The sequence below is a fragment of the Panthera uncia genome (assembly GCF_023721935.1).
Source record: "Panthera uncia isolate 11264 chromosome B3 unlocalized genomic scaffold, Puncia_PCG_1.0 HiC_scaffold_1, whole genome shotgun sequence".
NCBI lineage: Eukaryota > Metazoa > Chordata > Mammalia > Carnivora > Felidae > Panthera > Panthera uncia.
In genome coordinates, this window is record NW_026057582.1 from 130,317,174 (window position 1) to 130,333,948 (window position 16,775).

The window sequence follows — 16,775 nt, forward strand, 5'->3', positions numbered from 1 at the left end:
AGTTTAGTAACCAGATGACATATGAATGAACAAGTCTCTATTACCTCATTTTCAAATTTATCTTGGGTAGTTCTTCGTACTTTACCCTTCCACATGTATTTTAGAGTCAACCTGTAACAGTCCATAAAATTCTTGGTGACAGTTTCATTGGGATAGCCTTGAATCTATGTTTGTTTGGAGAGAAGTGATATCTTGATATTGGTTTTCTGAATCATAAGGATATAATCCATAATATATGGATTATATCTCCATATATTCATGACTTTTATATAATATCTCAAAATATTTTATTACTTTCATCATACTGACTTTGCATATGTTTTTTTATTATTTTGCTAAGTAACTTAAGACTTTTGATACTATTATGAATGGGGGCATTTTAAATTTATATACTTTAGTTACTTTTGGGCACTGGAGTACTGATTTTTATATGTTGTTCACATTATTCCTGACCCCTCTTATTAGTTGTAGGAGATTTCTTTTCTTTTTAAAGTTTGTTTATTTATTTTGAGAGAGGCAGAGTCAGCGCAAGTGGGGGAGGGGAAGAAAGAGAGGGAAAAAGAGAATCCCAAGAAGGCTCTGTACTGCCAGCACAGAGCCAGTTACGGGGCTCGAGTCCACAAAGCCGTGAGATCATGACCTGAGCTGAAACCAAGAGTCAGAGGCTTAACTGACTGAGCCCGCCATCCAGGCATCCCAGGAGATCTCAAGTCTATCCTTATGGAGACCTGATGTGGAAAATCATATACACTGAAAATCATGGCAATTTTTTTTTTTTGCCTTCCAATCTATGTGTTACTTAGATATTCTCTTAGTGCTAAATCTCTATACTTCTTAAAAACAAGTAAGTGTGGAATTTTAAAAACAATTTTTGAATCAATGTGTGTTTTTATCTTGTTGATTTTCTCTAGTCTATTAATCTGGTGTGCTTTAGCAGCTTTATTTACTGTTTTATAATCTACATATTCCTATCAGTTTCTTTTTAAAGGTTTCTTTCTTTTACTTTCATGTCTTGTTTTGTTTTAATATGAACAACATAGAGAAAAGCAGAGAAAAATAGTAGAATGATTACTAGGGAAAGCCACAGATTTTCCTAATTGTTACCTATTTCCCTTTCCTTGTTCTTAAAGTTCTTTCAGGATTGGGAGTTTTAACTGTATGCTAAATGGTTACTAGTTCTTAACGTCTACTGGATAAGTGGAATTTTGTTGTTTTTCTTATATTGCAAAATAGAACTTCAAGTGAAAAGAGACCGATATGAAACTATTGGGAAAAATTAGGAAATAACATATTTTTACTTTCTTTTCTTCATCATAAAGCTATTTATAAAAGGTCTTTAACAAAATTACTTGCACATCAACTACTATTAGAGGGCTGTTGTGCTAGGTAAACACCTCATTTGCTGTAAGATTTGCCTCTATCAAGTACAGTTAAGTAATACCGGAAAGTGCTTTACAACAAAAATAGAGCCACACTTAAATATTCAGAGGGCTCAAAACTCTTTCAGAGTGAGACACTAGTGCCTTTAGAAATCTTTTTAAGGGGCCCCTGGTTGCTTAGTCAGTAGGACATGCAACTCTGGATCTCAGAGTCGTGAGTTCAAGCCCCACGTTGAGTGTAGAGCTTACTTTACAAAAAGAAAAGAAACATTTTAAAAATCAATGCATATTCCTTACATCTGGGATGAAGAGTTAATTTCCTAAATACACACTTTTCAGCAAAATAATAATAATAATACCCTGAAAACAAGTTTGCAAAAAAGACCAAAGATAATTAGTAGACTCTGATAGTTGGTAGGTAGATAGGAGACTTTGCCCCAAGGTTATTTGCAGGGGAATTCAAAGCTTAGCAGAAGAAACCAGATCTGTAATGTTTCTGCACCTTTACCTCAAGAACAGCTGTGCTCGCAGTGATAATACCAGCTGATTAAAATTCAAAAGAAAAATTTGCCCTCTTTCTGAGGGGAGGAAACATGGAAAGAAGTTGGGGACAATCAGGGCCACCAGAGAGCACAGAAGTGGACTGAAGGAGAGCACAAGCAAATGAAAACCCGAAATTCTGTACGTGAACTCTACTACAGGTCTCTGCCATAGATGTGGGGCAGACTCAAAGCAGGTTTAACTGGGATCAGAGCCACCACCCACAGGAGGTGTGACAGAATTGGCAGTTAGAGCTTCATGAAGTTAAAAGTCTTCTTAAAAAATAAAATCAACCTTATGTGGGGGCATCTGGGTGGCTCAGTCAGTTAAGCGTCTGACTCTTGATTTCGGCTCAGGTCATGGTTTCACAGTTCATGAGTTCAAGCCCCACTAATGGTACAGAGCTTGCTTGGAATTGTCTCTCTCAAAATAAATAAATAAACTCAGCAAAAAAAAAAAAAAAAAAAAAAAATCAACCTTATTTGAAAGAATTTAAGAAAATCTAAGGTCTTTACTGCATAACATTCCTAATATCTAAGATACAATTAAAAATGACTCAACATACACAGAGTCAGGAAAATGTAAATCATTTTCAAGGAAGAGGTGATCACCAGATGCCAAGTTCAAGGGGAATTATATGTTAAAATTGTAAGACAAGAACTTTAAACCACCTATTAAAAATATGCTCAATGAGGTGAAGGAAAATAAACTCATACACTGAATGATAACTAGTAAATATGAGCAGAAAACAAAAAATAGTAAAAGTGAAAACTGTCCATCTAAAAAAATACAGTATTTAAGTTTTTTTTTAATTTTTTTTAATATGAAATTTATTGTCAAATTGGTTTCCATACAACACCCAGTGCTCATCCCAACAGTTGCCCTTCCTCAATGCCCATCACCCACTTTCCCCTCTCTCCCACCCCCATTAACCCTCAGTTTATTCTCAGTTTTTAAGAGTCTCTCTTATGGTTTGCCTCCCTCCCTCTCTAACTTTTTTTCCCCCCTTCCCCTCCCCCATGGTCTTCTGTTAAGTTTCTCAGGATCCACATAAGAATGGGTTTCCTCCCTGCATTCCACAATGCAGATGCTAAGGTGACCCAGTCTTACCTTCCCCCAAAAAGCAACTCTAAGAAAGTACCTTAAACCTTTAGCTACAAACATGATTTCACTTTTTGCCCCCAAATCTGTTTGTAATCATTTTTACAAAAACAGATACAAAAATATATACGTGCCAAATCTCGGACGAGAAAAAAGTGATGCATAAAGAGACTTCGTGTTTTGCTAAGGATAATGCTAAAGCTAGAAATATATGATGCCTGTGGTTCCAAGTTAGCTGTGACTGAAGAACTTCATCACAGATACTGCCATAGACACTTGAACAAATCTTCCAGGTATAATTTGATTAGGTATGACATGAGAAGGATGTTATCTCGTATCACAAAAAGTTTTACAGACCCCATTGGGCTCCGTTTTTCTCAGGTTTCATTAGGAAGTGACCTGGAAATAATTAAGCAATCAATCAATCCAATGGCCATCAAATATCTTTATCCCAAACTACGAACGTACTAGACCACTCAGTTAAAGTCATGTTGAGAAGCAATATCCCAAGATGCATGAAGGAAGGGCAAGTTGATTCCTTTTGGCTAAGGTACTACTGTTTCAAAGTTCAATAACTTTGACTGAGTACTCAAGGGAGTTGGAAGGTGTTTTATCTGCAAAATACCGAAGAGGGGATTAGCTTCCGGCGAAAACTACTGGAGTGGTCCTTGCCTTATGACCAAAAACAATTAGAAAAATTTTTTTAAAATGCACATGCATGTCTTCCCCAATATTGTGAGAATCGGTTCATAGGTTACAATACACATTAAATCTAGACATGGAAAACCAGTGTCTCCTGAAATAATCATACAGTCTTCATGAATAACCATCCTGTAAGCACAGGGCATACTCGGGGGAAGAGATTCTCATTCACGTTATTTTAGAATAAAGGTACTGGGTAAAGATGAAACAAAGCTATGCTACTTCTCTTCCAAAGAACTGCAAGGTTAAACAAAAGGGAAATAATACAAGAATCTGTTTTTAATTTGACCAAGTATACATTCACTGCTCTAAACAAATCAGTAAGCAACTCCTTCTCGAGAAAGTGCAAATGCCTTTATTGTGGTTAAAAGAGAAAAAAAGTGTCACACGTCCCACTATCATAAAGCAAAACAATAGTATACACCGACAAACACCTCCAGGTCTTCTCATGCCCATGAACCTGATGAAAATTGGTTATAGCTTCCTGGCCTACGTGATGACACTTAGACATCGTAATTTAAGGTTTAAGAACTTCCTTTAACTGGCTCCTACTGGATTGTCAACCCTAAGCCAATATCCACCACAACTTCTAGATCCCCAATCACAGTACACTATTTGCAGACCCCAACACGTGAAATGGTGTTCGGGATTTTGCTTTTGAGAAAAAGCTCCAAAGCTCTCATTTTGAGAGCTACTCCTTGAGCATTTCCTCACCTCTGAAGTGTTTCCTCCTCAACCCATCCCAGAGCACCATATCTTAACCCCATTTCCTGTCACTGCTTTACTTCATGTATAAACTCATTGCTCGCTGTCCCTTCGTGAAACATTTGTTGAACACTTACTGTGAACTCTGTTGGTTTATTTTAATTTTTTTTCAGTGTGAAAGTAGGCATGTATTAACTGACCAGATCACCCAACTAATCGGGGGAGATACCTTGGTTCATCCTTCTAATAAGCCTGTCGATCTCGTCTTCCCTGTTGCCACCATCTCCACCTTCGACAAAATGGGTGAGCTTTTTTTCTTCCTGCTCCCTCATGGAGAAGATAATTTCAAGGGCCATCAGAAGTTGTTTGCCACTTGGAAACATTTCTCCAACAGTACAGAGCTTGTGAATCAGATCTTCCGTGTAGATGCTGCCATATTTACCAAGAGATCAAGCAATCAATGTGTTACCTGTCCGGGCAATTTGCTTCTTGTGTGTGGGTTTTGCCATAACCATGCTTGTAGATCAATTCGTCCGCCGACTGCAGGTTTGGGTACCCCCATGGTATACATGGTCCCACGGTCCTTGAACCTTTGGGATCACGCCATCGACACCTCTGATCCTGATGACAAATGCCAATTTGGGTTCTACAGGTACGCGGAAGTTTCCAGGTCTTCTTGCCATACTAGCTATGCAAATCTCAGTGCTGTATCTCTGCCTATACTACTTATAGGTAAGTGATGCTTAGCTTTTTCGTAAGTAAGCTTCTTCCTTGCCTTTCGAAGCACCTTTTGGGAAAACATTTTCCCCAGATGCTTGACCTTCAACTCTGCAAAAATACTTTTGCTTTTCCTTACGGGTTTCTGGCACAGTGGGAGCCTTCTTTTACTTTTCTTCCGCACCCTCTACGGTTCCAGCCGGAAAAGAGCCGAACCATGCTGACTTTGAAGCAAGAGTGAAGGACACCAGCAAACCAACCACCGCTCCTAACAATAACACCAGCAATAACAAAACAGCCTCGACAGAACTCACATTGTATTTGGGGATGAAGGATGAGACAGATAAAATCAGCCAAGTATATATTAAATATCGATAAAAACTGCTATGTGGGGAAAAAAAACCACAACACAACGAACAGGAATGAAAAGAAGGGAATACCAGGCAACAGGGCTGGGGGTGCAGTTATAAGTGGGGGTGGCCAGGGAAGGCCTTGCCAAGAGGGCAACATATGAGCAGAGCCCTTGGAGGAAGTATGGAAATCCGGGTGAGCAGGGTTTCTGGTCACAAGGAAGAGTGGATCCAAAGGTCCAAAAGTGGGAGCACAACGGGTACGCGCAAGGAATAGGCAGTGCCTCTGTGGCTGAAGCAGCATGAGTAAGACCTCTAGAAAAGAAGTGAAGAACCGGGAGAGGCACGGGAGTCAGTCCTGAGGGGCTGGGACCACAGCTGTAAGGTCTCTGATGTCTATTCGAAGGGAGAAGCTGAGCCGTTGGGGGGCTGTGAGCGGAAGGGCACCTGTGCCAACCACAGTCATGATCTGAGAGAGGACGCGGAGGACGTATTAGAGCTTGAGGACGGTGCTAGCATCTAGAAGAGGGGAAAGAAGGGTGGATTACAGAAATGCAATACATGCGTCAAGAGGCCCTAAACGCGCCTCTCCATAGCCGTGCTCACCTAAGGTGTTGCACTGAGTACAATGAAGGTAGAGAAGGAAAGGAAATTATTTCAAAGGTGGACCCTGGAGCCTGAGCTGGATGATTGGTGAGGAGCAACAGAAAGCAATAAGGATGCAACTTCAACGCGAGGGGTATAGTGATTCACAGACGAGAAGCAGCTGCAGAGAAAATCGGTGAACAGAGAAATGACTGCAAGGAAATTACTTCAGGATGTAGACGAGAGAGGCAAAGATACGGATATCCAAGAGAAGTGAAGAGACACGGATGATAGAGATGAGAAGACGGTCAGGGTGGGGGCAGGGGATTAATGAAACAAAGAGGAAGAGGTCATATATGAAGATAAAATGAGAGTTTTCCAAAATGGTTGAAAGAGACCCATATAGGAAGTAAAAAAAAAAAAAAAAAAAATCCTTACCAGGATAAATAAGGAATTTAGGCCTAAAAACGCCATACTAGGGGCGCCTGGGTGGCTCAGTCGGTTGAGCGTCTGACTTCGGCTCAGGTCACGATCTCACTGTCTGTGGGTTCGAGCCCCACGTCAGGCTCTGTGCTGACGGCTCAGAGCCTGGAGCCTGTTTCGGATTCTGTGTCTCCCTCTCTCTCTGACCCTCCCCCGTTCATGCTCTGTCTCTCTCTGTCTCAAAAATAAATTTAAAAAACGTTAAAAAAAAAAAAAAAAAACCGCCATACTAGAGGGGTATCTGGGTGGCTCAGTTGGTTAAGCATCCACCTCTTGATTTTGGCTCGGGGCATGATCTCACAGTCAGGAGATAGGAGCTCTGTGTTAGGCTCCAAGTTTGGCTTAAGGTTTTCTCTCTCCCTCGCTCTCTTCCTCTCTCTTGCTCACTCTCCCCCCCCCCCCACCCCCGAGTGAATAAATTTATTTACCCCCGAGTAAATAAATACATACGTACAAAATGCCATAGAACTGAAGAAAAAAAAAAAAAAAACACCTGGGAACAAAAAAGAAACACTTAAAAGCAACTAAAGAGAAAAGATGGCTCAGTTGTAAAGAAAAAAGCAATTTGAGTAACTTCACCTCTCAGTGCAACAAGAAAAGCAAGAAAATGGAATATATACAATCTCCACCTTTCCATTTAGAATACTGAATCTAACAAATTGCCTTAAGAGTAAAACAAAGACACTTCGGAAACACAAAAGCCATCAGTTCTTATCACCAAAAGACCTTCATGAAAGTACGCATAAGAATATTTCAGAGACGGAAAATTGTCCCTGGTCTAAAGGCTGAATGCAAGCATGTATGTGCTCAGAGCAATGACAAATGTGTACACGAACCTCCATAGACGTGGACTTACAAAAAAACATGCTAATTTGTGCGTAACAAGGCAATCTAGAACTAAAATAGGGGTCAGTAGAACCCGTAAATTGGGAGAGGTACGGTTTGATTCAAGGAATTCTAAGACACTCTTGTGTTAAGCCGGTGTGTGAAGTAGAAACATAAACTTGAACTTTGCGGTATGAAGCTGAAGCTTTGCACCTCAATCTTCCTACAGGAAACAAAACCCACACAAAAGCAAACAAAACGCCTGCGTGGCTCAGTCGGTGGAGCATCCGATTCTTCATTCAGGCTCAGGTGGTGATCTCACGGTTCATGGGATCGAGCCCCATGTCGGGCTTTGTGCTGACAGCAAGGAGCCTGCTTGGAATCCTCTCACCCTCTCTTTCTGCCCTCCCCTCCCTCTCAAAATAAATTTTAAAACTTATAGAAAAAAGAATCGAAGACAGATGCAATGAGGCGAAGCTTAGGTTGCTCCCCTTTACCTCCTTCAGGGATTTTTTTTGTTTGTTTTCTTTTGCCAATTCGCAATTTAGGACCAATTCACTATGTGCGACGAAATGGTGATGGGGCACAGATTAGCAGCATAGAGCTCGTTTCTAATGTAATAATCTCGGGTGCTAAAAATTGGAGTGCATAGAAACTATGACAGCTAAGACTTGAGAGACAAGAGAAAAGGGTCATGCTTTTATTAAGACACCTGAAGGGCTATGCACTAAGTACAGGGGTAAACTAGAAATAGCCAAATCCTCAAAACGTTTGAAATCCTTCCTTGGATCGTTTCAGCCTTGACTGTATCACAGGGACTTGTTCAACTCTTCCCACCTCCTCTATATCCTCTCTGCTGAAAGATAACACAGTCCATGTCCCCTATGACACTCTAATAAATCTTATCCAGCATTTAATAAAAATAACTCGCCATAGTTAGGATAAAAAAGAATGACCAACAATCAAGAGAAAAAAAGACTACCAGAACAAGCAGATGATTTCGACGTTAGAGTCACCAGATATGAATTTTAAAGCAGTTATGATTTACATATATATATATACACACATACATATATATATACATATATGTATATATATATGTATATGTATATACATACACACATACATATATATACATATATGTATATATGTATATGTATATACATATATATACATATATATACATATATATATGTATGTGTGTATATATATATGTGTGTATATATATGTATGTGTATATATATGAAAATGGATAAAAGCATGGAGAATATCAGCAGAGAACTGGTATATCTAGAATAAGATCTAATGGAAAGCTAGAATTTTTTTTTTAAAGGGGTGAGTAAAATGAAGAGCTCATGAAATAATTTACTAGCATAACAGAAAAGAGAAGATTCATGATTTGGTGTATTTGTGTAAAAATATCTATACTTTATGCAGAGATAAATACACTAAGAAAATAAAACAGAAAAAAAAGCTATATGGCACACTGAGAAAAGTTTAATCTACACATAAAAATTTGGAATCCAGGAAGACAGAGGAAAGAGAGAATAGAGCAAAAGCTATAAATGATACTGGATGAGAATTTCCCCAAATTTACCAAAGATGTGAAGTTACAGATTTAAAGAAACTCAAATACGATGAAAAGAAAGAAAACCACGTGCAGGCACATAACTAATGACCAAAATAAAGGTCGGAAGGCAGACACTGGGGAGAGAAAAAGGAAAAAAGAAGAAGAAAAGTATTTCCTCTCCATGAATAAAAATTAAACTGACAACTGACTTAAAAAGAAAAAAAAGAAGAAGAAGAAGACGATAATAGCCAGAAGATAATTGGAAAGACTTTATATAAGATTTGTTTTATATGTTCCTTGAATATTTGGTAAAATTTACTTCTAACGTTATCTGGGCCTTATGTTTTATTTTCTGGACAGATACTAAGTTACTGATTCAATTATATAATGGGTTTAGGGCCATTAAATTTCCCATACTGTTTCAGTCACTTTGAGACACCTTTCTACAAGTTTTACCTATTTCATACATTTTTTAACATTTTAAGCATAAGCTTTCATAATATCCTTTTATGTTCAATCTCCACCTTATCTGGGTAATTTCCCCTTTTAATACCTGATACGCGTGCCTTTACCCTGTCCACTGAAAACTCTCAGAAGAGAATAGTCAATCTTACTAGTTTTTCGAAGAGACCACTTTCCACTTTATTTTCCGTTCTATTTTACACACGTACTCTACTGCATTGATTTTGCTCTTATTTATATTTCCAATTCATTTGGCTTCGTTTTGCTGTAATTTTTCAATGTCTCGATTTTGACAGTTCACTCACTAATTCTGAGTCTGCCTCATTTTCAATATTGGTTTTGTCTTGCCCTGGTTTTGTGGAATACAACACACCAATTCCAACTCTGACGTGGAAAAGCAAAAAGCCAAGAACAGCCAAGTCATTCCTGAAAAGGTAAAACAAATTGGAACCACGCTAAAGCCAAATATTGGTATAACATTGATAGAGGTGTAGACAAGAGACCAATGGGACAGCACAACTTGATCCATGACCTTGTGAAAACTGCAGGCCCCTGGGAAAGAGCAGAAGATTCAAGAACTGGTACAAGACCGATTACCTGGAGAGCCAGAGCACAATGATGAAATCAAATCAAAAGGAGCTTTAAATTTTTAGTATAAAAAGCAAAGCCACAGAAAATGTAAAGGATATCTTTATGACCGTGGGCCCAGGAATGGTTCCTCAACAATGACACAAAATGCACAGACCACAGGAAAAATTATTGAGACATCTGACATGAAACGCAAGAATTTTTTTTCAATAAAAAGGTAGGGGTTACATAAAGAAGAACAAAGAGGCACATAAAGGCCCCCGCGCATTGAATCTCCTCTGTAATGAGGCAAGTGCAAATTCAAACCACTCTAAGGTACCGCTTCACACGTCAGATGGACAAAATTGAAAAAGCCAGCTAATCCCAAGAGTTTTCCAAGACGCAGAGCAATGATTAACTTTCATTTGATGCCTGATGGCTCAGTCACTTGGGAAATGGTTGGCATTAACTAAAGAGAATGATCAGGTAACCAAGTAACTCTAGTCCTAGGTATAAATTTGGGGGGAATGGGTTTCAAACTTTGGTGTGCATCGGGGATACCAGGGGGCTGCCTGCTTTAAACAAGATTGCTGGGTCTCATCAACTGAAGGCAATGGGTGGGGACGGGGAAATTACATTTCTACCAAGTTCCTAGGTGATGCTGACGCTGATGTCCCGGCACCACACATTAGGAGTCATGACGCTAAACTGCACGTGCCCCCCAGATGAAACACGTATCAATATTATCAAGAACACTCTTCATAACAGCCAAAAACAAAAATTAAAAAAAAAAAATAAAACAAAACAACAAATGTGGAATCAATCCAATGTCTATCTAAAGTAGAATGGATAAATCAAATAATTTACTTGTAAAGTTAAATGTACAGAATGAAGATAAGCCACACGGATGAACGTCAAAAATACTATTTTGAGTGAATTTGCAACCCGCAGAGTAAGGCATTAAAGTATTGTGATTGCTTTTATCCACTCTCCAAAAAACAGACAAAATTGAATTACTCTGTTCAGAGACAGACACAAAGTTGGCGAAACTACAATGGACAGTGAGAGAATGACACAATATTCAGTGTCACCATTACTTCTGGGGAGGAGGAATGAAGAAGGATTCGATCACAAAGAAGCAAAAGGAAAAGGGCTTCGAAAATAATGGGGATTTTTAATTTTCAAGTTGGGTGATAGGCACACAAGTATTTCTTAATGGTTATTCCTTAACTTGTACGCACATATGCATAGTTTTATAAACTCCCTTATATATACACTATATTTTACATTAATTTTTTTTATGGCAGGTAACATACCACTAGACACAATGGGTATGATTTTGCACTGACTTAAGAATGCTTTCAAAGGCCATGCAATTGAGGGCTCCCAAGCAGCCATATATTGGTTTACAAATGATACGGACAAAGAACTGATCTGGAAAGTAAGGAAGTCCAGGGTGGGGAATAAAGAAGAAAAGAGGGGTGCCTGGGTGCCTCAGTTGGTTAAGCGTCCAGTTAAGGCTCACGTCATGATCTCACGGTTTGTGGTTTAAACCCCCACATCAGGCTCTCTGCTGACAGCTCAGAGCCCGCTTCAGATCTGTGTCTCCCTCTCTCTCTGTTCCTCCCCTGCTCATGCTCTGTCTCTCTCTCTCTCTCTCTCTCAAAAATAAACATTTACAAAATTTATTTAAAAATAAAGAAGAAAAGGAGAAAAGACAGAAACCAAATAACTAAAACACACACACACACACACACACACACACACACACACACTGAACCAAATATGGCCCCTGTTGTTTGCAAGTTTACAATCTCTGGCCCAGATTACTCTAATAAACTTCAAATGCATGTATTATCATAATACTTTTCTCTATTTCCTAACTTTTCACATCAAGGCCAAAGTAATAACCCAAAGCTTAGTTCTCATCATGGTGCACTCCTGCTCAAAGCCTTTTGTGTCTGCCTGCTCTCTAGAGACAGAGTCTACAACTATTAATATGAGATCCAAGGGGATCAAATCCAAATATGGCCCAAACGTACATCTATTGTTTTTACTGATTCTCTCCTACCATATTTTCTAAATTCTAGGCACACAAAAATTTACCTTTCTTAAAAACTGCCTATGTTTTATTTCTCAGTGCCTCTCAGTCTAAGTGCCTCTAGGAATGTTCTTTTTTTAATTTAATTTTATTTTTTTCTTTCTCATTGGTTCCCCTGACTGGGATAAGCCATTATGTTACTTGGTGTTTCATGATACCTTATAACTGGTTCAAAATACATTTGCCTGGCATCATGGTCATTTTGTTCAAGTTTTACTCTTTGAAATCCTGAAGCATATATAATTTGCATAAATTACATAAAACATAGGACAGTGTCTTGTATGTAATAGATACTCAAAGATTTATTGAACTGAAACTACAGTCAAGATGAGCATTAAAAGTCTAACTGTATCCTTTGCATTTCAACAACTTGTTACCCAACACTGCAGTTGGATGATGTCACAACACAAGGCTGCTTGTAGTGGTCTGGAGGGTAGACCAGGAAGCCCTAAATCAGAATCTAAACTATGGCTTTATACAAGTTCAAGAGAACAGAACCTGAGATACTCCAGATACATGAATTACAAATATTCCCCCGCTGCAATACCCCGCACCCCCCCCAGCATGTGAACATTTGTGTGTGGCTTGAAAAGGGTGAGCAGGAGAAAGTTCTGATTAGAGGTTTATTTCCATCTACATCAATGCCCAGAAAGTCAAGGCAGTCAAATATACCATGGGTTCCAAATCAATGAAAACTGAGGAACTGATTAATCAATTCAAACATCCATTCAACGAACCTTCATGGAGTGTTTATTATGTATGTACGGGGCACTTGCTGTTATTTAAAAAAAAAAAAGAAAGAAAACAGGAACAAAATGACAGTTTCCATCATCCAGCATCTACCAGTATAAACTATCTCTGCATGCATACACACACACACACACACACACACACACACACACACACTGAAATTAGAGTTTCTCATGGTATCTTATTCACATATGGTTGTAAATAAAAATAGCAGAGCACATCATTATATACGATTGCATAGTCATCAAAAGAACATTTTAAATGAGAAAATAAAATTATTAACAATTTGATTTGTAGTGAGTTTGACTGTGGAGCTGAGTGCCCTTAACTACTATGCTACACGCTTTCCTGTTGTGTCATCTCCAACAGTGGTGAGGCAATTACATTTTTTAACATGAAGCATGTATTTAATGGTGCTTAGGACGTATTCATTTTGATTGGCTCTAAATCGTGGTTCTATCCTCGCAGCGGATACTCGCAGCTCGTGGAAATGCTACATAGCCTTTTTTTCATCTGTAAAATGAGAACAGTAATATCTTCCCCAAGCATTGTTGGAAGGACTCAATGCAATGACAGAAGGGAGGAGGCATCGTCACTGCCATGATTCTTAAAGCGGATGAATGACTGAACCCAAGTCAAGGGACAGTAATAAAAGCATGAAGAAAGCCACTTGGAAGATAGGGTTGGTTGGTCTCAATGTCACTAATTATTTCTCTAGAAAAGCACGCAGGCCATTCACTGGCTCAAAGATAAGCTATTTAGTAAGTAATTTCTTTGTGTTTGCCCAATGCTAGAGAGTGGCAGTGCTTTGTTTCAACTAACCTTCTCTTTAGTAAGAGAAGGATAGCACGAACAAAAGACACAACAGAGGTAAAAATCAATCAATCAATCAATAAAGGCTTCACATCTTTAAAGATGGTAAGACAACTCATTGGGATGGATCATAGAGAAACGAGACTGGAGAGAAGGTTGGAGTGCTAATCGGGGGTCAGTTAGTGGAAAGACCCGCAGGTCACAGTAACAAGTTGAAGATGTGATTGTAAACGAAACACACACACACAAAAAAACCAGGATCAGATATTCAACTAGATAATTTTGGCAGCAAAGCGCTCTTACTCATGGGAACGGAGTAATGCAGTGAGAAACCGAAGAAAAAAATTCAGGAAGGAAATGCAATAGCCCAGGAGAAAGAACAAGATCACCTCTGTCTGGGATGCTCAGGGGTGTTTTAAAGAGCACACAGGCTGTTTTAGGTTCTTTAAACATGGTTTGGATTTGGATGAACTGTGGGGAGTTGCATGGGGAAACACCATACATTTGATGCCCAGTTATATACTCCTCCACTCACCAGGAATTATTTCTGAGTCCTGGACAACCCTTGGACTCATTCCTGGTCTCCTCACCCCTTTTAGTTGGCCTCTGAAACTAGCCCCACCTATTCCTCTCCTTGTTGGGGTTCTCACACCCAAGATCCGCTCTGTGAGCAGGCACACTGCTTCCTCCTAGGCATAAAGCCCTCCATATACCAGCCGCCATGAGAGAAGCCCACCGAGCTGACCAAATACCAGAAATCTTTCCACGTTGCCGATAACATGTGACTTTGGTATATTTGTAATTGCAGTTCTCCCAGGCACTCTTGACTGAAATGTCCACGGTCCGTGACCTCTTCCCTCCTCCCAAATGAACGCCTCACTGAATTACTTCCTATGAACTTATGCAAGGGGCCAATGCGCGTTTCATAAATCTTCATTTATCAGAATGCAACATGAACGAAACGCCACAATTGGGCGATGAAGAGCCTAGCTGGGGTAGGCAGAAAAATGAATATGTTACAGTTCAAGGGGAAACTAAGGTTACAGATGGAGTTAGGGCTGCTAATCCTCTAACGTTCACATTGGGAGTTCATCATGGATTACCTGGTGGAGTCGAATGTAATCACGAGGGTTAGTCCTTCAAGGTGGAGGGCAGAGACAGAAGAAGAAAGGAAAAGATGTGAGAGCACAGCAAGGTCAGAGTGACGCCATGTGAGGACTCAACAACGTGCCTTTGCTAGAATGCGAAGATGGAGAGGGGATCATGAGCCAGGGAACTTGGACAGCCTCTATAAGTTGGAAAAGGAAAGCAAATAGATTCTCCCTTAGAGCCACCAGAATAGAACACAGCCCTTCTAACATCTTGATTTTAGATCCAGTGAGATCTGGGGTAGACTCTTGTCCTCCAGAACTGTAAGATAATAAATCTGTGCTGTCTAATGCCACTTCATGTATGGGAATTTGTTAGACGAGCAACAGAAAACTAGTCAAATGGTATAATGGGAAACGATTTCCCTAGGGAAGCTGGGAAGGGCTGTGTAGACTGGCCAGAAAGTGAATTCTACACTTTTGGCAGGAGCCAGGGTCTAGAAAGGGATGTGTTCCTCCTGGTCCAGCCTCCACCTAGAAAGAGGTAAAGGGAACAGAGGCACCCATCATGGAAGAAAGGTTTTGGCAAACGTCAACTTGGCTTGGGCTCCAAACTGAAATGCCCTTCGCTGGCCCGACCCTCACTTTTCTCCCTTGTCCTCTGGTAAAAAGTTCCTACTTACCTGCACCTTTACATCATGCCATATACAGAGAGAGGAAAAGTTTACCAAATCAAGACTCATTAACCATTTGTTCTCTGGAGCATCAAAATATGCCATTTCTGGTGTTCATTTGGCATTGTCTTTGACCGTTTCTACATGACATAGTCGTCTGGTCCGTTCACTGGGGGCAAAAAGTCAAACTGGGCCTCTTGCCTTATCCCTTAAGGACAAAACTCTGCCAGCTAGTTCTGGTTTTGTGCGGGGAGTCTTCTCCAGTACTTTTGCAGAAAGACACCTGAATTAGGTGTTTCCTACTTTTAGTATCTTCCGTGACAGCTGGAGTAAACAATTTATGTAATTTTCAAACTTCCGATTTCACAAGAACACTTTTCTGTGTAAAAGGAAAATGCGGATGTTTCTACAGATATAGCTAATTCCATTCTGATTTTAGAAGAAGTCTATACATAAGTCCATATAATCTTAAAATTAACTATAGGCTAGAGACTTTTACACTGTATTCTTCCAGACATGCAGGTTTTGTTAACTTATTTTCCCCTTCTGAACATACCTTGCGACTTTCTAAAAACAGAAAAGAATGCTTCTAACTTGTATTTACATAAGCTCAATACTAAACGCATGATCTTTTCCCTCCTTTAAGTACAAAGCGTTTATTAAAATCCCATCACTTTCATGTTTGTATCAGGCTACTGGCCACTGTATACTTTCCATTTCTTGGTGACATTATATAAATGGGACCAAGTCCAACGATCGCCCATGGCCCAATAAAAGCCCCCATCTGAGGTGCCTGGGTGGCTCAGTCAATTAAGCATCTAACTCTTGATTTCAGTTCAGGTCAGGATCTCAGGGCTCGTGAGCTCGAGCCCCTCGCCAAGTTCTGTACTGACGGCACGGAGCCTGCTTGGGATTCTCTCTCTCCCTCTCTCTCTGCCCCTCCCCTGCTCATTCTCTCTCTCTCTCAAAATAAATAAATAAAACAAAATAAAAGTCCCACATTACGCATAAAGGCAGAACAACTAGTTCACAAAGTAGAAACGCTCGGAACTAAATGAAAGAAAGCAACTAATGGGCTCCAACTATCAGCTTTTACCTCCTGGAAGGATTATCATTTCAGGTCTACAACCAGATAATAAATGTCTCATCACGCGTTTTCGCAGAAACTGGTAATGGAGCCACAGAACGTCTGATCTCAGTAAATGTATCTTTCAAAGCCATCGGCAAATTCTCTGCTCTGATTAAAGGAAGGGAGGACAAATCCTCACACATTTATTTATTCCCCATAAAGTTGGGTATCTGGAAGGGGTCAAGGAAAAATCCCATTAATACAGATAAGTATCTCACTTCTTTCAGATGTGTA

The 16,775-nt window shown here is 39.7% G+C and overlaps 1 protein-coding gene and 1 pseudogene across 9 annotated transcripts in view; both read right to left on the reverse strand.

Moving 5' to 3' along the window:
* The window catches only part of MCTP2 (multiple C2 and transmembrane domain containing 2), a 248,416-nt gene that overhangs the window by 50,496 nt on the left and 181,145 nt on the right, over nt 1-16,775 (reverse strand). The window contains exon 18 of one of the 9 annotated variants that reach the window (XM_049614050.1): nt 193-3,419. The exons of the other annotated variants lie outside the window; for them this stretch is intronic. Coding sequence (XP_049470007.1) covers nt 3,408-3,419 — 12 coding nt within the window. The 3' untranslated portion in view covers nt 193-3,407. Of the gene's footprint in view, nt 1-192; nt 3,420-16,775 lie in introns of those variants that run through there. 9 annotated transcript variants of the gene reach the window in all.
* Nucleotides 3,426-6,777, reverse strand: LOC125910264 (60S ribosomal protein L7-like; annotated as a pseudogene).